Source organism: Alligator sinensis, unplaced genomic scaffold (assembly GCF_000455745.1).
Source record: "Alligator sinensis unplaced genomic scaffold, ASM45574v1 scaffold262_1, whole genome shotgun sequence".
Classification (NCBI taxonomy): domain Eukaryota; kingdom Metazoa; phylum Chordata; order Crocodylia; family Alligatoridae; genus Alligator; species Alligator sinensis.
The window spans coordinates 2895311-2922602 of NW_005841904.1; the positions used below are offsets into that span (position 1 = coordinate 2895311).

General features: G+C 42.9%; 2 protein-coding genes across 17 annotated transcripts in view; both read right to left on the reverse strand.

Annotated features, from left to right (window-relative positions):
• The window catches only part of FSIP1 (fibrous sheath interacting protein 1), a 173182-nt gene extending 157512 nt beyond the window's left edge, over positions 1-15670 (reverse strand). For 4 of the 11 annotated variants that reach the window (XM_025197742.1, XM_025197740.1, XM_014517371.2 and 1 more), the window contains exons 1-2: positions 14893-15670; positions 597-728 (exon numbers count right to left, since the gene is read on the reverse strand). In XM_025197742.1, the coding sequence (XP_025053527.1) occupies positions 597-722 (126 nt within the window). In that variant the 5' untranslated portion in view covers positions 723-728; positions 14893-15670. Of the gene's footprint in view, positions 1-596; positions 729-10336; positions 10540-14037; positions 14143-14773 lie in introns of those variants that run through there. The other 7 variants (XM_025197743.1, XM_025197745.1, XM_025197741.1 and 4 more) reach the window with 6 other exon arrangements.
• The window catches only part of GPR176 (G protein-coupled receptor 176), a 134545-nt gene continuing 122918 nt past the window's right edge, over positions 15666-27292 (reverse strand). For all 6 annotated transcript variants that reach the window (XM_025197752.1, XM_025197751.1, XM_025197750.1 and 3 more), the window contains 2 exons: positions 25336-25588; positions 15666-22637 (listed from right to left, as the gene is read on the reverse strand). In XM_025197752.1, the coding sequence (XP_025053537.1) occupies positions 21530-22637; positions 25336-25580 (1353 nt within the window). In that variant the 5' untranslated portion in view covers positions 25581-25588 and the 3' untranslated portion in view covers positions 15666-21529. The remainder of the gene's footprint in view (positions 22638-25335; positions 25589-27292) is intronic.

Sequence of the window (27292 nt, forward strand, 5' to 3'; positions counted from 1 at the left end):
AAAGAGTGTACAGCATAAAGCAAGGAAAACCTGTACTAGGACCAGTATTTTGTAATGCAATTCAGCAAATTATGCACTTATATAAGGGCCTGGTTACGCATTAATTTTAGGCAGCTCCTTGTGCTCTTAACACCTGGATTCAGTGGCATACCATGGGTCTCCGGCACCCGGGGGTCAATGCTTCCATTTGCGCTGCCCCCCTCCCCCCCCGCAGCCAATTGCTGAGTGGGGGGGTCCCCCGGCTGCTGAGCAGGGGCAGTGGGGCGGGGGAGGGAGCCCCCTGGTGGCCAATCGCCAAGCCCAGAAATGCCGGTGGCAAAATCACAAGTGCCACTGGGGGACCAAGTATGCCCCCACTCCCCCGTTACTATGCTACTGCCTGGACTGTCCACACATTAACACCTGAAGCATACTTTAGGGTGTATAGGGTATTGGTTTTGAGTCTATCATTTCTTTTGAAAAATACTGATGAGCACTTAACCCAGCAATTTGTATCGTAAACCACACAGCACTTTACAAAGTTTTAACAAGAGAGATTTTATCTTTTCTTCTTTGTCAGACAAAGGTTGTGATGTGCCAAAGATTAAAATAGTTACCTTTGATAAGCATGGCTCTGGTGTTAACACCTCCAAAGATGCACTTGAAGCTCGGCTACCAAGATGAGCTCTGGAGCTAGAGGCAGGCCTCGAAATTTCATCTAGGTTTCCTCTTGTAATATCCATTGTGGTCTAAAATGAATAAAAAGCCAAAAAAAAAAAAAAAAAAAAAAAAAGAGCTACTACCTAATAATAACTTGCCCCCTTACCCCACAAAAGTTAGGCTACAAATCAAATAGGACTAGAAGGCCTAAAAAATCAGGCATCTTTGATGAGAAATATATACAGTGAGCATGTCTACACATGTGCATTTACTGCACAGTAACTGAAATTACTGCAAAGTACGGGCACATATCTACATGTGCGCACCTGTACTGTGCAGTAAATATGGTGACTTAAGCCCACTTGAGTATAAATTTGATACCTGCCTGAGCCAGGTATCAAATTTATGTCCAATTAGTTATGTCCAGTAACACACATGTAGATGCATTACTGCACAGTAACCCAGAGGGCCTCCCTGCTGGGTCTGCTCGGCCACTAGGGGGCTGGCCTGAGCCCAGCTGCAGGGCTCCTGGCTGGCTGCCTCTCCAGGCATCAACTTGGGACTAAAGTTAGTCCCAAGTGCTGGCATCCAGCTCTGGCTTCAATTTGGGACTGAAGTTAGTCCAGGGGTGGGCAAAATACGGCCAGCGGGCTGCATCCAGCCTGCCAAGCACTTCCCTCCGGCCCACAGAGCCTTTCAAAACACACGTAATGGCGGCTGTTTCTCTAAAAGCCTCCAGCAGCACCAGCCATCGGCTGCAGGATCTCAGGCTATTTACTTGGGTTCTGATTCAGAGGCAACCAACCCTGACCTCAGCCTGACGCTGCTGGCCTCGCCCCTGGCTCAGGCCACGTTTGCAGCTTGGGGGGCGGGGGGGCTGAGCCAAAACCTGTGGCGCCGGTGAGGGGAAACAGTGTCTGGGCCGGGTTCTGCTTTGCTGCACAGGACTGGAAAGGGCCCTGCCCTGCAGGTAAGCCCAGGAAAGTGTCTGCTGGGCAGGCTTCCCCTGTGCCATGCCACTCGGGCCGTGCAGGGCAGGGCTGGGCCAGCACTGGGGAGGGGAAGCAGCAGCTGGATGGCAGCTCCAGCCCAGTCAGAACCAGGGAGGAGAGGTGGCGGCAGAGCCATGTGCCACTTGGGACAGAATGAGCCCAGCCGAAGCAGCAGGGGCTCAGGTGCATTTTCCTCCTACCTGTGCTGGTCAGTCCCGAGGCACAAAGCTCCACTGCTGCTTCTGCTGGCTGGTGCAGACCTGGCCGGGCTCGCCCTGACCCCAGTAGCACACAGGAAGCTGGCTTCAGCCGCATGATGCTGGGGATGGGAGGAGCCTGGCTGGGTCTGCACTGGCCAGGAAAGGTGGCATGCAGCTGAAAGGGGCTCCTCGCATGCTGCTGGGGACGGGAGGATACCAGCCAGGTCAGCACCAGCCAGCAGAAGCAGCAGCGTAGCCATGTGCTGCTCAAGACTGACCAGCACAGGCAGGGGGAAAGTGCAGCTGAGCCCCTGCCACTCTGGCCGGACTCGTCCCACCCCGAGCAGCGCACAGCTCCACTGCTGCTTCTGCTGGCCACTGCAGACCTGGCCGGGCTTCTCCTGTCCCCAGCAGCACGTGAGAAGCTGGCTTCAGCCGCATGATGCTGGGGATGGGAGGAGACTGGCTGGGTCTGATCTGGCCAGCGAAGTGGCAGCGGAGCTGTGTGCCACTCGGGACTGACCGGTGCAGGTAGGGAGAAAGTGCAGCTGAGCCCCTGCTGCTCCAGCTGGGCTCATCCCATCCTGAGTGGCACATGGCTCCACCGCCACTTCTGCTGGCCGGTGCAGACCCAGCCGGGCTCCTCCTGTCCCTAGCAGCGCGTGGGAATCTGGCTTCAGCTGCATGCCACTTTTACTGGCCAGTGCAGACCCGGCTGGGTTATCCCATCCGGAGCAGCATGTGGCTGAAGCCACCTTCCCACGTGCTGCTGGGGACAGGGCGAGCCCAACCAGGTCGGCACTGGCCAGCAGAAGCAGCGGCGGAGCCTCTTCCTTTTGGGACCAGCTGGCACAGGTAGGGGGAAAGTTCTGGGGGAGGTCTGATGCCCCTAAAGCCCCACTGCTGGGGCAGGATGTTAGAGGGGGTCACAATCCCTTGTTACCTGGTAAGTTGTGCAAGGGGAGGGACTTCCAGTGGCAAAGGTCAGGGCTCGAGGGGCAGGACTTCTGGCCCCAAGATGGTGACCATGCGGTGGGGCAACTGAAGGGGCGAGGCTACTCATTTCGCCCTCAACTCGCCAAAACTCATCAAGTGGCCCTCCACCTAAAATAACTGCCCGCCCCTGAGTCAGTCCCAAGGGCTGGCAGCCATACGGTCAGAAGCTGGAGCTCCCCCCAGTGGCCACAAAGGCACATGGCAGGCTACTCTAACCAAGGACTAAATTTAGTCCCAGGTCGCCTGCACACGTAGGCGCTGACCTATTCCTGCTTAGTGCACAATAACTTACTGCACGGTACATTTAAGTCAGTATAAATGCACATGTAGACATTCCAGGTATTCATTAGTTCTCCATTTTTCTTGGCTACATTTGTATGGAGCCACTGACTCAAAGCAAAAATTAAGCAGGCTGGTTACAAGACCTGCAAGCATATCTAAATAATATACCCAAACCCCCAAAACATTCCTTCAGTAAGAGTAGTGCTATTACAGTCCTCTTTAAACCTGAACTCAACAAAGTTAGTGCTAACAAAATAGCAGCTAAGTTGAAGTATTTAGCAGGTTCATAGAATATATCCAGACATGATACAAACAGTGGAGGATAGTCAAATGGCACTTTATTTCTGTGCATGACACAGCAAATTATTATTTGAAATCACATATATGGCATATTACATCTATATTTACACAGCATTTTACAAACATAGGTAAGAAGAAAGTATGACAGAAAGAAAACAATTACAGTGTTTATTTTCATTTGTAAAGCATAGTTGTTAAATCCATTGGCTCCTGATCCTACGCTTTGGAAACAACACTTTCAAATTTATACTCATTGAGATGTTAGACATAATAATTATGTAATAACAGAGTGGGTTGGTCTATTTATTTATGGAGGGATGAGCAATCCCAAACATTTGGAATCCCTATTAGACTTCCCAGACATTCAAATGCCTTCCTTCCCACACATCTGAGATGCATGAGAAGACTTGCTGAATATAAGGCAAAGTTAATCAGAGCAAGAAATGCCTAAAGGGTACCCAAGTGGTTTAGCACTGGTTGAAAATGAAGGAAAAGAGAAATCTCAGGGACATAAATAAAACCATCAGACAGGGCCAAAAACCAGATGATGGTAGTAAGAAATACTTGATGCTGAAGCTACAAGCCTGGGAGACAAAAGCATGTGTGTGTGCCATCCAACACAGCAGCCTCTCACACGTCAGCAACTTAAGCCCTGCCACACTCTTCTATAAACAGCATCTCACAATGGTTAACTTAAAAAATATGCTGGAGTTTTAAGTGTTACGTACCAACAGTAGAGCTGAGGCTTGATACAATGAAGTTTCTTAAACAACACACTGTCATCAAAGGCTGTTTAGCCCTTAATAAAATCTCAGTGAAGACTTAACTTGTTGCACCTTTCCAATTGTCAGAAACAGCCCCTGGTAAGTTGTCATCAAGTTTCTTGAAACTGAAAAGCCTCTTTCACTATTATTACTACTACTCGGGCCCAGTTCCACTCCTTCCCACCCCCGCCTCGGCTCAGAGCCTGCTCTTCCTGTCCTGCCCCCACCGCTACAGGGTTTGTCCAGGCCCACTGCTCCCCCGCCACAGTGGCCCGGCTTCTCCCAACCCTTGGGCCTGGTCCTCCCCCGCATCATGCCTAGGCCCACTCCTCCCCTTCCCCCACCACCACTACTGCCATGGTGCACTGGCTATTCCTCCCACTGCTGCCCCATCAGGCCCTGCAGGCAGCAACAATGGAAGGGGAAAGGGGCAGACTAAGGCCAGAGCTGGTGGCCTGCTCCCCCCCAGCATCCCAACCCAGCTCTCCCCCATTCTGCTGCCACCATGACCTGTAAGGAGTAAAGTCAGGGTGAGGCCAGCTCCGGTGTCCTCGCCCTCCCCTGTTCCATCCGCTCCATTGCCCCCGCCTCCAGGGAGCAGGGTGGCCCCCCATCCCCTGTGGCATCCCCACCATTCTCTGTCCCCCCATCCCGTGTCCCCACCATCATAACAGCATTCAACTGCTGCTAGCTTCTATTGGAATGCTTATTCACACTCTGATTGGCTGTTTGTTAGAGGGTGGGGACAGAGCCCCATGCTCCCTCCCATCCAGACCCACACCCCCTTTACCTCCTGCTGCTTGGGGTCTGGGCCTGCTCCCCCCCCTCCCCACCGCCCAAATGCATATCCCTATGGGCCTTCTCCGGGTTATAATGCCAACAATGATTCTGGTTATAATTATTACTACTATCACTGTTAATATGATGCTTATTACTAAGGGCGTTCTCAGGATTGCTATTATGATGGTTATTAGTATGCCTACAATGATGACTGTTTTAACTGAGTCATCACTGAATATTATTATTCAGTCCATGTTTCCCCTCCCTCGTGGCAAGGGGAAGAGGGGCAAGGAGACAGCGGCGTCCAAGGGAAGCAGCCGGCAGAGAGGATTCTGCAAACACTCGCGCGCAGAAAATGCAACAGACAAAGCAGGGTGGGGCGGGGGGGGACAGCGCCGCAAAAAAAAGACAACAGAACCAGAGGGGGGGGGGGGGGGGCACGACTGCGACGGCCCTGGCGCCTTGAGGGCCGCACACCGCACAGCCCAGCCCAGCCCGGTCCACACTCACCAGCCACACCGTGGCCCATGCCAGCTTCGGCCAGCAACGCCATTTCCATGCCAACTCCCCCCCCCCACCCCCACACACACTTCTGGGATTGCAAACTCACGAGAACAGCCGCTCACTGCGGGGCAATGCCATCCGTGCAGAAAGGGCGGGGGCGGGGCGGATTCAGGCCTGCTGCTTTCAAACCCTCTGGATTAAGTCTCTGCCTCTGGCTGCTGGGGAAGAAAAGCTGCACAGAGAGGAGTGATCTGTGCCCGCGCCCTTGTGCCCTGCAATAAGGAACCTCTATGGGAGCTGGGTGCTGTGTCTTAACCCGACCAACCCCATGTGGGCTCAGTGGCTTGCTCTGCGCACGTGCAGTAGCAGGGGTGCGCGGGCTCGGGTGGGCTGAGCGGGGCAGGCGGCAGCATCCTGAGGCAGAAGTGGATGGGGGTGGCTTGGACCGGGGGGGGCACTGAGGCAAATTTGGGGGTCTAGCCCTCCACCCCCCAGCATCACCTCTGATAGCCAGTAAGGCAGCTCCTGCCTTGAAGAACTGACAGCCTCCCAGTGAGACCCAAGAAGTAGTGAAGGAGTCACATTAGGGCAAAGCTGGGCGATAACAGCCCTGTGGTGGCTTATCTTGTGCCCACTTCTCAGCCATGTAGCTGTGCAGTTCTGCTGATTCCTGCAGTGCTGAGTGCAGCCCTGCATCAGCGCAACTGTGGCAACAGCACCTTTTGCCCCCCCCACCCCAAGACAGTTCCTTTCCTGGTCCTTCCTGCCTGTTACACTAGTGATGCTTCTTGATTTCAGTGTTTCTGAGAGTCAAAATCTTAAATCAATTCTTGTCAACTACTTCTTGCAATTTTTTAGGTGAGGCCTGAAGAAGGTGGAACTCAGCAAACAAGTTTGCTGAGCAGATGCTGACCAGGTTCCCTATCGTGCATCAGAAATTGCTGCCCCATGTCCGAGAAATGAAAAATGGTAAAGGAAAGCCATTGCTGGTAGCATTTGTGTCATCTGTCAAAAATCCTGGTCCTGGATTTGGCTCCTAATTTTCTTTTCCCACCAGTTCTCATGAAAGATCTTATTAAACAAAAAACCTTTCCCAGCTATGTCTACAAATGTATTATGGCATTCCTTGGCAAACGTATGTGAGGTAGCCTGATTTTGGCAAACCAGGTTAACTTATTCACTTACCGAACAAAACTTACAATGTCTAAAAGGCTAATTGTGCTGTCCTTATGCATATTTCCTGCCTAATTCTGCAAGTCATCCCTTTGCAATCAAGGATATGCTTTCCTTAGGAAGCTACTAAACATGAATATGATTAGCAGAGTTGGACTGGAAGCAAACACAGTAACCATGCTACTATAATCCATATTCTGTCTCTCAGGTCAGTCCTGTGCTACAAACTTCAGACAGCAGATCAATGTCAATCCAAGATGCAATTCTTGACCAACTGGTATTCCAGCATGTGTGTGTCTCTAGGTAGTAAGCTATGATTAATTCACCTCCCCAAGGGAAATGCAAATATTGGTGAATTATGCAGTAGTGACTGATTATGAGTTGATAATTGAGAGAAAAGAATGGAGGAGCTGGTGGGAAATCAGAACAATAGCAACTCAAACCATAGTGGTGAATTATTCCATAGAAAAATTAATCCTAGTTCACTGTATTGGCAAAATTCCACCAGGGTACAGTTTATTTGGCTTGCTTTTTATGAGAACACAATCTTCTAATAATAAGTAAAATGTAAACAGGATTTTTAAACCTACTTCACTTCCATAAGTTTAAAAAGTTGTCTGCAGAATGGTATGAAAATGGGGTTTTAAGATACCCATAACTTTTAAAACTGGACTGTTGCATCTTTTTTTTATTATTTAATACTAAAGATATTCTTACAGTCCCCTTTCCATCCACTAGATGGTGAAGCACTCTAATTCAGGGCTTTTGCATACTGTTCCAAAGTTTCACTGGGTATCTGAACTTCATTTGTCTTTAACTTGTTAAAGTTTGAATATTGTTAATTTTAGCTTGAGAAAAGAGCTGTAAGGCAGGAAACTGTAGCCTGAGTTATAACAATCTTCTCTGAAGTCCCAAAAAGGAATATGTTGTTTTTTCCAGTAAACGCAAATGGACTTAAGAACATTGCACTATAGAGATCACCCATTCCAAATATCAGCCTATTAAACAATTTATCCAACATGACAACTGATGAATCTTTTTATCTTTTAATTTTGATTCATTTGTATAACAGTAGTTTCCAACCTTTTTAAGTAGGAGATCACCTTTAGCATTTAAAAGCAACTCAAGATCTACTATGGACTGCTGCCACACTCCCCCCAGCAGGTAAGTCTGTAGAGAGGGAAGGGGGGGGCAGATTGAGGCAGAGGGAGAAAAAATGATTTGGGGGGCACGCCTCCCCAGCAGGTAAGTCCCATCTGGCTGGAGCCCCATTCAACTTACCCCTGCTCCTGCCTCTGCGGCACTGTCCCTCACCATGGGGGCCTCCCCCCCTTCCCTTCCCCACAGACTGACCTGCTGGGCTGGGGTGCACACGTGCATGCACGCAGGCACTCAACCCCTCACCCAAGCCTCGACTAGAGTCCAAGAGGCTCCAAGATCTACCAGTGGGGATCGAGATCCACTGGTTGGTGACCACTGTTGTATAGTTTCCCATGCATAAGTGCTTCCTTAGTTAATAGGATTATGTTCATGGTTATTTTTAAAATACAGTTTTCAATGAGCCTATTAAAGTCAAGCATTATTCTACAGTAATGTGAATCTCTATTCACTTTACTGTATAAACAGCTCTAAAAGTAAGAAGGGATGGTAACAGGGAAAAGACTAAACTAAAAATGGTCTTCCCTGACTAACCCATTTTGTTCAAGTATCAATGCAGGTGTCTGATCTGGAGAGCCACTGAGAATGTACACATCTTGCAATGGGTCCTTCCAGGCAGCTAAACAAGTAGCTAATAAATTACTTAGTAAAACAGCACTGTGTCATGGGTTAGTCTGGATTCAGAGAATGTGGCTGCCAGAATGTATGTTAGTTTTTGGGGCCATGTGACCGCTATCTGCTACAAGATTCTGACAGACACATACACACTCAGAGCAACATATGGCTTTTACAACTCCTTGCTGGTATGTGTTGTTTTAGAGCTGTTCCACTTTTATTGGAATTATTCTGTTGTTTAGTACAGTAATTATGACAGGATTCACAATTAAAGTGGACATAGATAATGCAGAAAACCCTTTAGTATGTATGAAAACCCAGCATGTATTTTAGTGGGCTACATTAAATTCAAATATGCAGAGCTCCAGGTGCACTAAGACACTAGCATTAATCCAAGATTGATATTGCTGTGCTTAAATGATGTTTAACAGCTTCAAGGGCTCTCATGTAGATTATATATAATGCAGGGGATCATGTCTGAAAGTACATTATCTACAGTATGAAAGTACATACCTTGATGCATCATGAATTGCAGAAATGAGTATTAGTCAATCTAGCAATCTTAAATAAAGTTGAGACCAGATACTGCCACTAGAATATAAGAATTTCTATTATAATTACCATGTACAGGGTTTTCATTACTACAGAAGCATATTTGGATATATTCCAAAGGCACAAACTGCCACTCTGATGCAAATTATATATACTAAAACACTTGGACTGCCTTGGAGATCTAGCAGGTCCTCAAGCACGTACCACAGAAGCAAGAGCATGTCAGCTTGGGTAGGTGATCTCCCTTTTGCCCCACAGAGCTATTTTGAGGCACACAGCCAGCCAGATTCCCCAAAGCAGTAGGGCTTGGAGTTATCACCTCATTGTAATGGGCTACATTTCTCAGATCTATTGTTGCAAGCTCTCTACAAATGACGATTTACAGCATTGTATCAGTTGTACATGGATCACATTCTCAGTCTTCTTATGCAGTGGTGAGGACTAGAAATTTACTTGCTTTTTTAAAATAAAACCTTGGTTTCTGATAGCCAGAACTTAAACGGGCAGGACTGGGCTCAGGTTTAGTCCAGTACTGCCTGGTGAAGGCCATCCCGGCCACAGATGGGGAGATCTCTGAACCGCACCATCCCATACTGCAAGAGCCAGATGCTCCCCAACATCACCATTACCCATGAGGGCCAAGACAGTCGTGACTGTAGATGTCACCATCCCCTTAGAGAACCCGTGTCAAGCCTTCACCGACGCCTGGGCTCATGAGCAGGAGAAGTACGCCCCACTGGCCAACATCTTGAGGAGCCATGACTATGACATGACAGTCAACGCGCTTAGTGTGGGAACACTTGGAGCCTGGGACCCCAGCAACAAGAGCATCCTGTGTGCCTGCTGCTACACCAAGCTGATGCAGCACCTCATGGTGTCCGACACCATCCACAGGTCCCACAACATCTACATCAAGCACATCACGGGCCAGCATCAGTACACAGACCCCAGTGTTGCTGCCATAACTATTCAACTCTCTGAGAGGCAGATGCTTTCGTTAAATGGACACCTTTCCACTTAGGACTACACTGAAACCACTGAACAATCAACACAGGATTGTTTACTTTTGTTCCATACTACTGTGAACTTCAACTGCATTTGAACATTATACAAAGACTGTGTCTTACTACCTCTATTTTGACATATCCACTGCATCTCAAACAATGGTACATTGCATTATGGCAATGATTTGGCATCCAGGTTGGTGCCAAAGGCCCTGAGGTTAACATAACATTTGAAACATCTCACAGGAATATGTGGCGGTTGAGTGGCAGGCCGAGGCTATGGCCAGTAGCCCGAAACAGCAGGTGGGTACTTTTGACCGATGGAGCGGAATTAGGCACTGAAGCATATTGGTTGAACAAAGAGATTATTTACTTACACCGTCGGTGTATACAGCACAGGAAGAAACCGAACAAGTTGCAAACCGAACAAGAGGAAAGCTTTCTGAGAACGAAATGAGATGTCCGTGAACGGCTTAACGAGCATGCAGAGCGGGGGCTACGTCGGTAGGTCGGCGACGGGGAGTCACTGGTGGGTGATCAGTCCGCCAGGTTTACTCCGAGATGTACAGAGTTCTCCAACCTGGAGAAATATGCAGAGTTCTCCGACTTGGGCGGAAACTGCTTTAACTTTTATATGACTAACAAGCCAATCGCGAGTCACCAAATATGAATAATTTAGAACCAGCCAATGGTGGTGTGCGTGTTTGCATAAAGTTGGCGGGAACTTTTCTAAGCTGTAATTTTCCATTACTGTGGCATATAGTTATTGGGTTCTGACATAGCAGAATTTTCCACCGTGACCTAGTTACTGCCACCAGCGGAATTTTCCACTGTGCCATAACATTCAGAATGATTGACAGTGGGATGTTCCACTATGGCACATGTATCAAACCAATGGAATTTTCCACTGTGCCATAGGCATGCAACTACTGGGTTCTGACAAAATATATCTGCTACAACATGAGAAACTCTGTGTCCTGCCACTAAAGGAATCCTAGGTACACAGAGCATCCCATGTAAAGGTAGAGACAGAAGGAGACAGGCCTGCTGGGACCATTACAGCAAGACAACTGTCAAAGATAGTCCTGAGGCTGCCATGGGCCTAGAAATCTAAATAGGAGAGGTGCAGCATTCTTTGGACACAAGAACAGGGATTGACCTAACCCAGGGGTTGGCAGCATACAGCCCATGAGCCAGATCTAGCTGTTAGAGGTTGGATTCAGTCTGGGGCACCACCCAAGTCACCCATTCCCTCCACACCACCTGCCGCCACAGCCCTCCCTGCTGCTCTCTTGTATCTGTGTTCACCCTCACTGCAGAGGGTACCTGTGCAGTAAGGGTAAGCACAGGCGGCTTGCTTAAGATCTCTGTGGAAAGTGTAGATTTGCATCTAGCAGCAGGGGAATGCATCACAAGCTCCAGGCCCATAACAGCAAAAGATTACCAACCCCCAATAGCCTAATATGTCTAAGCCCTCATGACACATGTTTTACAGAGAGGTGGAATCACACTGCATTTCCCATTGTGCTTCAACCAACGATATCTTTTTAGTTACATGATTTAAAAACTTGAGCCACAAAAATCCTCCACCTTGCTCAGGGTCTGAGCTGCATTCAGAAGCCAGCAGCCCTTCATTCTATGCCTATAAACTTTCTCAAAGTTTCCTGGGGATGTTCTAAAACACTTCCTGCCTGTTTACAGGCATTCAGAGGCTACTTTTCATGACATAAGTTCAGATTCAGACCTGGTTCCCTTCAGGCAAGTAGGGCACAGTAAATTGAGACAAAGCACAACTTAACAGGTTAGGCACAATGAATTCAATGTGATTGCCACACAAATTAAAGGGGAAAATGTACTGGGTGTTCTCGACTTGTATTTTCTGGATGCTCATAACATGACTGTGAACTGAAGAACAATGACTTCTTAGCACAGTGCAAAGTGTGCAATTGCATGGAGCCCCAACCTGGTCAGGGATACCTACTGCATTACAAGTATGCTCTATTAAGGCTAGTAAAGAGTGGGGATCTTAAACTAGCCCCCAGCAGGCAAACCCCACCTGCTGCTGGAAAAATACCTCAGACATCCTTCCAACTGCAAAAAATAATATTTCAGGGCAGAACATAGAACACTGAGAGTGTACATATGACATGGATAACAGTTTCAGGCATCATACAATTTATGTAAAAATGAATGTTTAGCAAGTGTTTTGAGATTCTTGGATTATATCAAACTGCTATAGAAATATCAAGCACTTTTTACTTTTTTATATCTAAGACTTCACAAAGATTCAACACAAACCCAAGGATCTCAGACAAGTCACTCAAGCCTGAAAAGGCTCTTTCTTTTCATAATGATGAGCACTATTGTGTATTGTCAATGTGTTTCATATATTTTTCTTTAAAATGTGCTATCATTTCCATGGGTTTCATGAGACATTGCCCTGCTTAACTATTTCTGAAATAAACTAATTTTCTATACAGATAGACAATGCGTTCAATAAGTGCACCTTGATATAAATGCACAATAGAATTAGAGGGCCTGATCCTGATCTCATATGGTCATAAATCAAGAGCAGCTTCCACTGCATAAGTGGTATTAGAACCAGCCCACAATTCTGATTGTACTCTTACATTTGTTCGGTTTTTTAGCTGAGATGCATTTAAGATGCCTAAGCACCATACAACAAGTTTTTATTCTTACATATCACTAAGACAGTATTACTGTCTGAAACTCAAGAAGTATAGCATTTGGAATCAATTCAGATAAATATCCAAAATGCATCTGATTTTCAGCTATCAGTGTGGATTACAAGGACCACATACTAGTTCAAAACAGGGCTGCAAAGCTCTTCTAGAAAAGGCTTTCATGAGATTTAATTTCAAATTTCCTCTGGTCTTCCAGATTTTGTTCATCACAGTTCTTCCTGCTCTCCATCTTGTTGCCCATAACGTTCCATTCCCTCTTCATGTCCATATCTGAACCCTTCTCTTGTTCTTATATTTTCAATTTCTTCTGTGCCAACCCTCTGCTTGTAATTCCTTTCTTTGCTTTGGCATCAGATAAAACTATCAGAGGAACTGAGCGCACACAGTTTCCACAAAAGTCATTTGGAGTTGTAGGTGCTGTGCCCACAGAGCATAAACCAATGGGAATCAGGCTCGATACTAGTATATAGATACTTTTAGGATTTGGACTGAAGCAATCAATCCTCAAATTCCAGTCCCTTTTCAAAAGCCTCTTATTCTATCAGTCCATTCTACATTAAACCGGAAGGGGACCCCACGCTGTTTACCATTTGGATCTTCCATTTCCGTGTGGCAACAATATGCTAGATCTGTATTGTCTAGATCTTCATTTAAATAATAAACCCCTTGGTGGTTGGAACTGTATGATAAAAAATGGCATGAGTGCTCAGAAACAGCCTCAGGAACACTTTCTTCAGCGGGTGTCAAGCAAGTGCAGCCTCAAACTGGCCATTTGGCAACGGGTCTCTGCTTCTTGTACTTTTCTTTTTCTTATGGTTGAGGAGTTCTTTATGCATGTACATAGTGCTGAGTTCACCTCTAGCACTTAAAAAAAGAAACTACTTATTAAGTAGTATTTATTAAAGGGAAAGTAGGACAAAGTCAGCTTCCAAAGTGCCAATCCTAACTATTTAAAAATCTTAAGTCAGGCCTTCAACATCATATAGTCTTTAAAAAGAATTTTAGAAATGGGTCTTTTTCTTTGTCCACTGGTCTCTCAGCCTTTTTGGTACATTCACAACATTTTTAAGCATTGCTCCCCAACATAGGAAATTGAAACTTAAGGACTTTTTTAAATTATGAAAATTGGCACTCTCACATAATTACTCGATTCCAGGAGATAAAACTCCAGATTACCACCAAATGTCATGAGCCTCACTAAAAAATAATGCTGCTGTACAGACTTAACACAAGCAACCTAACTACATTCAGTGGAGGTGCATGGAGTATAAATCCAGGCACAAATACTGGTAAATTCACACTAAAGATGTCATAATTTAAACAAAGATGCTGAAATCTCCCCAGTCTAAGAGCACAATAGAACGTGGCCGTACCTACAGAGTGAAGTTTACACTGTAACCAGAGCATGAGAAGGATGCCATTTTCTTTCTTCCTTTCTTGTAAAAGATCAGTTTTGTTCCACAATAAACCAGAAAGTTCTATGAAACAGGGAAGTGGAGGTTAGGTTTACCTGCAGAAAACTCTTGTGAACAGAGGCAACACAGAAGGAAAAAAGCACTCCAAGCTGTGCTTGCTCTTCATACTAAAAATTAGTATCTTGATGAGGATGCATTTAGACCAGCCTGCTTGAGACCTAGAATACAGTCTCCATGCCAACTGAATTCATTTACCCTTCTCCCTAATCCAATCAAGAAAAATAAAACAAAAAGTGCCATGGAAAAATCTTGTTCCTATTAGTACTACTTTAATTTGCACTTTTCAGTTTAAACACAGTTTTAGCATATCTGCTTTTTCATTTCAGCAAAACTGAAGCACCAATTTCAACTGCTTTAGAGCAGACTGAGTGGCAAAACGTCAAGACTGTTTTTAACTCTTAGGCTCATTTGTCTTATGCATCCTGAATATTTATTCTCTGTGTTCCCCCCACCAAAGGTGGTTTTTCTTCACAGCACCCAAAATTCTTAGGGTAGCTGGTAACCAAAAAGCTCCAGTGAACAAGTCAAGACAGCAAAGCAAGGTATCATCAGTTATTTTTCTCTAAGTTTCAGGCGGAGAAATGAAGTGCACAAGTAGTTTTCTATCCAGGGTAAATTAAATGTGAACACTAACCTAACTTTTTCTTTTGACTTGTGAGCCATGCTAGTCTCAGTTCAGAAGCAGAAGCGAGACATTCCAGAGATCAGATTGTGAGGAGAGAGAGGAGTCCCAGAGAATTAAAATGGCCCCACCTGTACTGCGAAGACGACCACAGGGCTCCTTCCTCACCCGGTGTTGCAGGAGGAGAGGAGAGGAGAGGAGAGGGGAGGGGAGTCAGCCGCAACGCCAGGGGAAAAGGAGAGGAGACGCCGAGCAGGCAAAAGGGGGACACAGGAAACCGGAAGAGACTGACTCGCGCAGCGGCGGCGGCAGGGAGAGGCGGAGGTGCTGAGGAAGCAAGGGAGCTCGGGCTGAGGGAAGCAACTCTGTGGTGGGAAGAGAGCCCTGAAGGAATGGCCGGGAGAGAAACAGAAGCTGCACCTGCGGAGAGGCAGTTAGAAGGTACCGCAAAGATCCTAATAGCAAGGCTGAAGAAAAAGGGTACCACAAAGTTGGGACTATAAGGGCAGAAGAAGTGCCAGTTTGTTTTTCTGTTCTCGTTTACATCAGGGTGAGAGGAAAGTCGCCCCAGATAGTGTGTTTACAACTATCAGGACAATAAGCCAAGAAAAAGACTGGCTAGGATTACTGGCAGGTCTGCGCCAGGTTCCAGCCAGCCGAGGCACAACCGGGCCCATCAGGATACTGATTGGCCAGACCTAGAGACCCAAGGATTATCTTTTTTGCACTGCTCGAAGGCAGACTGCGGAGACAACTGAATTATCACCCGATGGACCGGGCGAGGGTGTAGGGCAGAGCTTTCCAAACTTTTCATGTTGGTGACACACTTTTTAGACATGCATCATTTCACGACACAGTAATTCAGTTCCGGGGGAGGGGCCAAGGGAAGCAGATGCGAGTAAGGGAGCTCCGCGGTGCTCTTCTGCAAAATTTTCTGCATTTTGCGCGACACACTTACACACTGCCGCCGACACGCTAATGTGTTGCGGCACACAGTTTGGAAAGCTCTGGTGTAGGGGTTGGTGGAGCCTTTACTACACTAAGACAAACTGCAAGAGCCAAAGCATCAAGACCCACACGCCCCAGCATCCAGCCTTCTCCTGTAACAAGTTGTGGCAGGAGAGATTGCGGGTGTGTGGGAGGGGCCAGCAAGACATCGCGATGAACTTCAGCTTGTTAGCCAAGGTGCTAAATAAAGTAAGTTGTCTTGGTGTAGAAGATAAAGTGTAAAAAATAAAATAAAAAGGGTGGGGGGGGAGCTGCTTGGACAAGAGATGAGCTCCAGAGATTGACAACACCTAGATCAATAGAGACAAGCCTCTACCACAGATAAGGGCAGGACTTTTGGGGTGAAAGCCCACTACTGGACACACACATTAGCTCTCACAATTAACTTAACTGTGGCATTGAGCACATCACAAAACAACGGCCGGGCCAGTCCAACACAATGGCCAATCCATCAATAGACTTTAACCATAGATCACAAAGAAATACTTGCTCTAACAAGTACACAGACTAATCAGACGGAGCATAACATGAGCCGGCAACTAAGGCCAAGATATTCAGTGACTTTTACAAAGCTATTCAAGACATTCTGCAAATTAAGTCAAGCCTCCAAAGTCCTAACTACCACTTCCTTTCTTATCTTTCCCCTGTTATGAGAGCTGCTTTCCAAATGAAAGGAATCATGGGCATCAGACCTCCAAGAGTTTAACTGGCAGCCTCACTTGCAACAAGTGTTTGTTGGGTTTTTTTAGGTTGGGGAGAGAGGGTAACAAGATGCTTGCTGTGCAAAATGAACTTTTGAATTTAAGTTAAATCTTCATCATGATGCAGTGAGTTTAGCCTAGCTCCCTGGCAGGAATATCAAGAATGGCTCAGATGTGCATGCATAAGAGGTGTTCAGGAATGAAAAAATGTTACCACAGCATTCTACATTTTTGTTAGTTTCCTCAGGAACATCAACCAGAAAAAAATCAGTCTTTCAGGACTCTTCAATAAACTTGTCTGGTTTAGCAGCTTAAAAACTGATATAAAATGAAGATTAATCTTGGCAGCTCCCCTGCTGTTCCTCCCCACAACCTCCAAAGGAAGAGGAGAGAGGATTTAGCATCCTTCAGTGAAAGGGTAAAGAGTTTTAGTCTTAGCTCTGCAGGCATGCAATTTGTTTGTTCATTTGTAGAAGTGTATTACAGACTGGTACCTAGCTCTCTCTTTTTTTTTTTTTTTTGTGCCCTCCAAACTGTTCTTGAAGTACAAGTTATTGAAAATTAAATCGGGCTAGTCGCACATTTCTAGACCCATATATGCAGAGAGTGTTATATCTCTTCTATAAACTATACTGTAATACCTCTAGTATTGTATAGAAAAACCACTGTTAGCAAAATAAAATTCAAGTGCTTTCGGGTGTATTCTTTTCTAAGATTTGGAGGTACAGCTCTTTAAAAGTGATTTCTATTGAAAATGAAATGAAACCAAATGAAAAATTTCTTGCATTTGAAAGCTTGTCTGACTATCTCACCTATGCAGGTGGTCCAATAAGATATCACCCTAAGAAATTATTGTGAATTGAAGCTGTACTCTTATTTCTGGGGAGTTCTGAACAAAAATAAGATGCATCACATTTTGCACAGTTAAACTGTATCTACTTAAATTACACCATTAAAACTTAATAGATAGAAGCCACTTAAATAGTCTTTGCATATTCCACCTTGTAAAGTTTTTATGTTCTATTTAAAGTTATTCAGCAAAAGAAAAGACATAAGCAATGAAGAAATTCTAAGGTCTGTAGGGCATGGAAAGACCTAGGAAGTTATCCAATTTCCAGAGAATTGATAAAGCCAGAGGCAGAAAGGAACCAGGGGAGTAGGTTGTGGGATTATTTTAATACTTTCTGTTAACCTTTCATTTCCATCACTTTGTTTTTTTTAAGACTGTAACAGTCTTTACAAACAACTTTCAACTCAAAACCTACCTTTAAGGTAACAAAGTTTTTGATCTGTTGTTTCAGGGGTTGGTGTGGTCTAAAACATCACAAGATTCATAAGGTTGATCATTCAAACCTAGGGTGTGTTCAGTCCCTTACCAACTGACAAGTAAAATGCTGGCAAGCAGGCTTTTAATTACAATCACCAATCACAGAAAAAAGATTATGCTTTTCTGGGAAATGTACATAAAAGATTATTTATACATGTACAGTATATTACAAATCAACCATGTTAAATTATTGCAAATTCAGATCTATATATTCATATAAAAGACTAATGGTTCCCTACCCTATCATTTCATAATACAGTACAGCTTCCTAACAAACTCTAATTATAACAAGCCTAACAGCAGGAACTCTTTTTTCTTTATTATGTTGTACCAAACTGACCACCACTATTATAGCAAGCCCCCTTTTTAATGAACTTTTCTCTCAGTTCAATGGGTGTTTATTATGATGAGTTTTACTGTAAAATACGCTGTTGCCAAAGCAGCCAACTTGCACATTAATAAAATGTTGAAGAACTGCTACACAAAAATTGGAATAACTTCAGGGGTCAACCTGAAAGCCACACATTGACCCTGTCTTTCAATATGTAGCTTTCCTTTTAAAGGATTTCCTCTTCTATATAGTATTAGCTATTTATTTCTTCCAAACGACCAGAATTTGGATTTTGTCTCTCCATAATATTATTCTTAAATAGTGAAATTAAAATCCCAGTCTTTTTGCCTGGTGCAAATTCTCTGTCTCTCTTTGCCTCTTCTCCCACCCCACTACACCACCTCTACTTTGTCTCGCCAATGATTGAGTATGACCATTTATTCAGTTTTTGGGTAGTGACAATAGTTTTTGTCTTTCACTTTGCCCCATGTTTAGGCTAATAGGAAAAGGGAGACCTCGTAATCAAATTAATCTTCATAATGGGTTTCTGGAGGGCACCCTGACATGTTGAAATCACTGCATAAAAGCCAACAAAATGGCAACAATTTAGAGTTACTAGTGATCTGGCTGACTTCTAACCAGCGTTCCAAAGTGAAATACCCCATAATGCCTTACCAGTCTCCATAATTCTGTTGTGTTCCTTTACTAATGTTCTATCATAATGTTACTTACTATTATTCTGTTGAATTAAGCACCTGTATTACAAGATATCCAAGGATCAGTTCTTTCAAGGAATACAGAAGATGTGCTTTTGTATGGCTTACCCTAATTCACAGAAAAATTCAAATAAACTCTGCTGAAAATGAACCAAAATAAAATGGTTTCCAACTATCCTATTATAAAGCAATTCTTCACATGCAGAAAATGCATTCTTATTGATTTGTTTGCTGAAGGAATGCAATGTCTTTAGCCAGTCTGCTGATAAGTACAAGCCAGCTTTTAAATACCTCCTGTGTGAATAGAATAATGCATTTTTTTAATCTCCATAATCAAAACCAGCTACTACCACCTGCCTTCCTCAATACTAATGCTAATAATACTAATACCAATACCAATAATAATAATTCAGGATTCATTAACACCAAATCCATGCCCAGTATATATCTGAATTTGGTTCATAATATTTATTATTGACATTATATTGAACTTGAAATTAGAGATGAACAAAATCAGTGGTGGTTTTGTTTTCTGTAGGGAGGTTCAAACTTAGGTTCCAATTTTATCAAAATACCCAAAGTTCAGAGGAAGCAGAATAATGCTGTCTCTTGCTTATTTTTCCTTGAAAGTAGGCCACAAATGCTTAATTTAGCCCAGACCTTACAAGGAAGATACTACAGCTGAGATCTTCCTTTTATAGATGGTTTCTACTTTTCTAACAACTTGGAAAAACAAGCACATTCCGTTACTATATTTTACCAATATGCACAGAAAATAGCCTGGTGCTTCTCAACGTTCTCCATATTTGGATCTCCCTCTTTCCCCCAACAAAATCTACCTACTTTTCTGGCCAAAATCGTGCCAGACCACTTTCCCATTTTGCAATATGGAAAGAACAGGACAGCTGTAATGTCTATCAGCAGTTTGGGATCCTGCTGAGGGCCACAACTCCCAAGACCCCTGATATAGCACATATAGAAGCACAACCTAAAAGGAAAGAACAAACACATGTAATTTACAGTGGTGTTTAGAACCCACACTACATTTTATTAAAATGCTTGCTTTTAGTGATCTGTAGAAATGAATCACCCTTAGATCCATCTGAAGCTACTGTCCTGCTTCAGATGCACCAAAGGAAGAACTGATAATATTCACTAATCTCTGCCTAGGCAGAATTTTTTCTTGCTTTTAAACATATATTTGCTATGTTATTGTAAACTTGGCAAGGTTCTTCACTTAATTCTTTTAAACATAAGTTTAAAAAAATCACTATGATAAACACTCAGTAAGCTACAGGTGAAGGCTTGGCATGCAATGAAGATCTAAACTACAGAAGGAACACAAGAACACATAAGGAGTATTAGGGAATTATCAATTTGTGCTTTTGATAAACTACAGTGTGAGACAACAGCAAATGCAGAGAAGGAAGGATGAAGGACTGCTTGTAACAGAATGAGGATTAAAGTGCTGGGATACGGTAGTTTTCAGGTTTTACAGGTTGTAACAGTAAAAGTCACATTCAAGATACACAAGACAATACATCTGCAATAATAGAAAAGAGGCAAACTACAGTACAATGTATGAGCACACTAACATAATGGACAGTTTTGCTCCAATTCACATAGGATTTAAGTACTTGGTTTGGAAATCTGATTTGCAATTAATGCCTTCAGTGATCCTCATTCCACAGCGTCACCTAACTTACATTAGCATGTTTGGGATTTATGCCGACATACTGAAAGGAAGGAAAAGGTTCCTCTCTCACCATGTCTTCCAGCCCCTGCCCAAAGTAAAGGAATGCACTAACATTTACTCTCAAGGCAGAGGTTTATCAGTTTGGCTATTTACAATATGCTGGCCTTTTATACACTTTTGGCATTTGTACTATGCTCATCATCATAGTATCAAAGAGCTTCAGTTCTATGACCTCAACATATATGTGCATGTATGTTGGAGCTGAATCAGCATCACGTGACCTGCAATCTACCTGTAATTATACTACAGAGATGCTTCAGTTTTCAAAAGATAAATGAATATCATAGAAGCTTTGTCCTATTAACGTTAACAATTTTTGAGCCTCCTATCCAGGAATGAGGTATCCTCAGGCTTTGAGGATGCTCTAGGCCAAGAGTTAGCATGTTTAATCTAAGAGAATGGCAGAGCCAACTGATAAAGAGCAACGTGTAAAGAACAAATGGGGATTTTTTTTTACTTTGTTATGAAAGGCGAAGTGGGCATCTTTTTATATTTCATTAATGAAACATGCAGAAATGTACCGTCCATTTCCAGGTAACTATGTATAACAGGCCTGACAAGTAAACTATTTTGTCTCCATTTTGTACTCCCTGAAGCCCTTTCTACCAGTCCACAGATTCGTTTTGTTTCTGTTTACTGAGTGCCCAGTAAACCAACTGCCAAACCTCAATATGAAAGTCTTGAATCAGACCTATACTACTGTATGTACTATATTTCACAAGTAAAATTAAGAATGGCTGTCTATAGATATATTTTTTTAATAAAAACAGGTTCATAAGGAACACTTACATATGTTTCCCTTTTGTTTTGTTTTTAAGTATTTGGCACAAAAAATCAGCCTGTAACAAATTTCAGCAAAACAAAGATCCATGGGATCACACATACATCAGAAGGTAGCCTTCTTTTGTCACATAGAGATCCTGCTCTTACTAGGAATCCACCTTAGGAAAGATACTGACTTTATTGTTCCTGCTAATTTTTCTTTCTGCTTTACCCTTGGGTTGCTTTGTCTGGATAAGTTCTTCTGGTGTGTTTCCCAAAGGCGGCAGCAATCGCTTCTTACTGTTCCGATTTTCTGAGAGCCACTGCGGAGGCAGCTCAAAGGGCCCAAAGCCAAACTGCATGGAATATTTGTCATTGGCCATATCTGCTTCTGTGGGCATTGCTGGGGCCACCTGAGCAGCAGAGTCTGCAATGGTTTGTGGTATACATTTTTTAACCAAAGTCTGTTCTACCTCTAAACTGGTAGTTGGAATTTCCTTCTGCTGAAAGTCACCAGAGCCAACAGATTTAGTTTCATTCTCTTCATCCTCTGTGGGTTTGAAGATCTGCTGCTGCCCAATGTGAAACATCTCCAGGAGCTGGCTACCAGAACGGACACTGGGCTCCAGATTGGTATCTGCAACACCCCCAGAGCTGACAATATTTCTCCTGCTGTACCTCCGGTGTAGCTGCACTACGGTCCCCACTAAGCACTTCCGTACAGATTTGTTAACAGTCAAAAAGAGCAATGGATTGGCTAGCAGAGAGACCTTGGGCAACCAGATGGCAGTGAGGTGCAAGAAAACTGAAATATCAGAAATATTGAGTATGGTTCTGTAAATCACAAGAGTCATATAGGGGACACTGCAGAAAATAAAGATCATAACCATGGAGAGCAGCATGGCATGTAGTTCAGCTTCTCGTTGGGAGGCATATGGAATAGAAATAGTATTCTGAGGGGTCCTTAAGGCAGCTATGATGACTTTCTTCTTCTGGCTGGCACTAAGTGCCCTGCGAATAAGAATCATAAAAAGAAACACCACGGCTACTGGTACAATCACAGTTGTGATGTTATAAATGATGACATACACCAGGTGGCCAAGGGAGTAACTCCAGGATTCAGTACAGGTAGACATGGCATAAATGTCAGATACATTGGTCACAGCAAATACAGGAATACTGGCTACCACAGCATGGGCCCAGATGTATATAACCAGGTCTCGAGACTTTGCATCAGAAATTTTTCTTTCCAGTGGGTATAGAACTGAGTAGTACCTGCCAAGAATAAAACACAACAATTTAAAAGAGAAAAAGAGAAAGACATAGATTGTTTGGGATCACACAGTCATGACTTGGAGAAGTGGCACTGGGACAGTGCTTAGGGGGAATGTCTTGGTAGCTGTCAGGGAATGATGAGGGCTGCTAAATCACTATTCTTTCATAAGCAAGAACTGGGGTTTACAATTCTGGCACAACAACAGCACTATATTCAGAAGATCTACACTCGAAAGCAAACCGTCAGTGATCAGCCACCTTCTAGCTCTACATCTGAAATTATATTCCAATTTGTTTTAATGTGCACTCATGAATCTATAGAACTATCGATCTCTTCAAAATTAGTTATCTATAAATATCCTAAATAAAGCATAATTGTAAGCAGCAATTGGAATATGACTGGAGCACAGTTTTCTGTACTCTGACACTTGTCATACAAAAAGCAGGGTAGATTTGTACTTTATGGATTAACTAAACCAAAGATGCATAGCATAAGCTTTTGTAAAATTGGAAATGCATAGTATAAGCTTTGACAAGAGCTCAGTGTATGTATTTTTAATCATTTAGTCCATAAAGTACAGATTTACCCTGCCTTCTGCCAGACTTCAGACTAACACAGCTAACTACCTCTCTCTACTCATTTGTCATACAAATCAGTGAAGTGAGAAGCCTATCGCATCCATGCTTTTGTGTGTAATAAGTCACCCAGGCCATGTAGGAAAGTATGGCCTCTGTCTATTAGTGGTTCAGAATTCAAGAATCTTAGCTGTACCTGTCAAGAAATAACACCAAAAATAAACAGCAGCTATAATTCTAGCAGGCATGTACATGAAAACAGAACGAGGTCTTAAAATCATGTTGCTTTGTAGAAAGGTTATTGGCAGCGCACAGTGCTATACACAGCAATTCCTGCATATGCTGTATAGTCCTGTGTTCACCCTTTTACTGGAAACATTCTATGGACTTCATTTGCAAAAGATCTAGTAGCAAGGGCATTGAGCAAATAGACAGTTAGACATATAATAGCAATTTGCATGTGAATCTCCAATTTGTATATTCATCTGTGGAAGCTGAAGTAATTATATTAAAAATTATTTAAATATCAGACCTTGTGTAGCAGATCTAATAATGTGATTTTTGTTGGTACTGTCCTTTAGATGGTCTATTTTTAGTCAGAGGGAATAGAGATTCTCTTTATCCCTGGGGATAGGGCTTAATGGTTCTTGATACTGAAAGTCATAAACTTTATTCCTGATCTCAGAAAATGCACATATCTTCCCTCAAGATGTCCAAAGTAAAAGATATCTTCAGTGTAAATCCAAACCAATTAAAAACCTGTAGAAACTAACCCATCAGACTTCAAAAGTATCCAGCAGTACCACAGTTGTGGTACCACAAATGCAGTATTAACAGTTTTGTAGCTCTGGCTGTTTATGACATGTCATGAGCACCTAAAGTTGCACAGAGTGAATGAACCTACCTTGTAGAAGAGTTCTTTCATGAAGAACAGTTTGACTGGATATAATTAGTTATGTTTTCTCTGTGGCCATTGTGAAGTGTCCATGCAGTATCTCGACAGGAACATAATAATAATAAATAAATAAATAATAAACCCTGGGGCTTTAAAAATACGTAGTCTAAAAAAAAAAATCAGACCCTTTGTTTATCTTGCTTTTAGGGAAAAATATGATATTTTTTAAATTTCTCTTGAAACAAAACAAATCAAGATTATAGGAACTGGGAATAGGTTTAGCTAACATGACTCTGAAGCAATTTTTAGTAAAGGGGAAATGTCAAACAGAGCTGTACAAAACAGAGCAATATGGGTTCATAAAACCTTCTATTAACCTTTCTTCATTTCATTCATGTGGGTTTCCATCCTCAATTTCAGAACAACGTGTGTATAATTACATGTGCAGTCCTACAAGCCTCATGTAAGTGTGTAACACTCCTACCAAATTCAGTGGGATTGGACCCTATATTTATTTAGGAGCATTATCCTGATGCTCATTAAGCACTGTATGCAATTATGGGACAAATGATTTTCTCCACTGCTTTTATCTGGATTCATGAATTTATTTTGCAGTGGATGAAACACAATCCTCCCTCCTATTTATGCCCAGTGTGCTGTGATATATGGGAGCCTCAAAACCCTAGGGGTAATTTTGCCTTTCTTCTTATTTTACTACCACATGGGGAAAAGAAACTGGGCCAAAAAGTATGGAGATTATAATGAAGACTAAAGTGGCACTTCCAGCCATAGTTACACGTACAAATTTTGCCCAATATTAATTGAAATGTATTGGGACAACATTTATAAATTAATTTAACCCTACTGAAGTCAATAGAGGATTTGGTCCAGTATGGCTAGGACTCAAGTTAACTACATGATTATCAATAAGTTTGTACAACAGCCTTCATAGCATTCACAATGTAGGTATCATTATTTGCAGCAAAATTGCAGTGTTGATGTCAAGTAACATATTTTTGTGATGAATTATGCAGTCAGTTCATATCATCACCATTTTTCTCTATAGTCTGCTTTCCTTTTTCAGATTTAACACTGATTTATACTGGAATCTGACAGGAAGACAATCTATTTCACATTAGTCGTATCAGTATGCTGTATATAAATCCATTCTTTTGGAATTTTGTAAAACCAAAAATAAAAACAGCACGTCAGTAAAGCTGATCTTACCTGTCCAAAGCAATAGCAGGAAAACTAAGGATGATCACTGAGCAGAAGACTTTGTGCAAGAACTTGACAATTTTACAAAACATCATGGTATAGATCCACCAGCAGCACTGTGGACTGGCACTGAGGACAATGTCAAAAGGCACGCAGACTAGGCTGGCACAGATCCCAGAGCAGGCCAAGTTTTTAATTAATCTGTTTGTTACTGATTTAAAAACTGATGTTCTGCAGGTTGACCACAGCACCATGAAGTTTCCTGTGGCAATAAAAAAGATAAGAAAAAAACCATATCTTAAACTAATTTTCATATTTTATACAAGTACAAATAAAACCATTTGTTTCAAAATCACTATACCTCATTGATAGGATCTAATATCTTTATTCAATATATACAAGCAGTACATAGAGGTTGACCTAATCAGTTAAACTTTCTACTATGTGTACCTAAGCAGGGTACCCAGACCAAGCACTTATAATTAAAATTGGAATTCCCTTACAAATATCCAAAACATGGAAATCTGCTAAAATGTCCACATTTGAAGAACTGGCACAGTATTTACCAAAAATACACAGTATTTTTAAAGACAACCATCTATATTAAATTAATATAAAGCTTCCACGTCAGTGATTTTAGTTGCTTATATGTGTATGAAAATGATCCAGTGGCTTGCTTTTTCCACTTCTGAAGACCTTGGTACATATTTCTAGTAGTAAATTCAGATCTACAATATTCACCTGAAACTGAATAGGATTTAACAGATTCCTTTTATACAATAATGTCTAAATATACCGAGGAGGGGGAAAAAAAGAGGAACATAAGATACAAGCCATAAGTTTTTCTAATATTCAAGAGGTGCATGGTTCAGTTTGCATAGAAATATGGGTGCAGAAAAAGAAAATAAAGGCAAAAATCCACAGAAAATAACATTAGTGTAATAGTATTTAATCACTGATAGGTGGACTCATACTCTACTCCTGACAGAAGAAAGTCTCACAGCAGAGAAATGGTGATTCCTATGCAACCTCCACATGACTTCAAAATCTCACAGCAGCAACACAGAAAAGAAAAGAAGCACTCTACTGCACAAATTCTGGGGACCCTTCCATTACATACCAAAAATGGCAAAAGCTCAGACTCAATATAAAGCAAATTCAGATTACCAAAGACAGATTTTCAAAGATGAGAGAAAAATTACCTAGCAGGAAAAGTGCTTTGAGGGGGAAAAGGTTTAAATGCACCGTATGAAAATAAAAAGATGCATTTATTATTCATCTTGAATACTATACAACAACCTTAACTTTAGAGCATGTTTTTTGCTGTTTCAAATAGTACGCTGGGCACGTTCTAATGATCATGCACGTGCGGTTTGCAGTGCCTCAAACCTATTTGAGGTGCCGCAAACTGTACACAGCGCATGTGCAACCATTCATTGCACTGCTACTTTGCAGTGCAATGGTTTTTATGATACTGGGAGATCCTGGTGTAAAAAAACAAAACAAAACAAAACAACCCACCACTAAAAAAAGTGGTGTGGCGCACGTGGGAGCAGCATGTGCTGCCAGAAACAGGAGCCTATCTGGCCAGAGCTGCACTCTGGATGCTAGCCTGGCTCCAAGTTGCCAGCCTGGCTCCACTGCTGCCCTGGGAGGCCCCCAGAACCCAACAGTACTATTTTACGGCAGAGTTAATTAGTCTATTGCACCCTAATACTGGCACACGTGTAGATGGTGATGCTTTACTGGAGAGCTAATTAGTCTACTCCACAGTAAAGTGCACATGTAGATGCAACCACGAAAACTAACTAGTTACTGAAGGAAATGGAAAGATGTATTGCCATAGATATGCCAGTTTACCTAAAGGAAATCATACGCTCATCAATATTGTGGAAGGGGTCAGATTGGTTTTCCTAATCTAAATATTCCATGATATACATCCAGGAATCTGATTCTAAACTCTTTC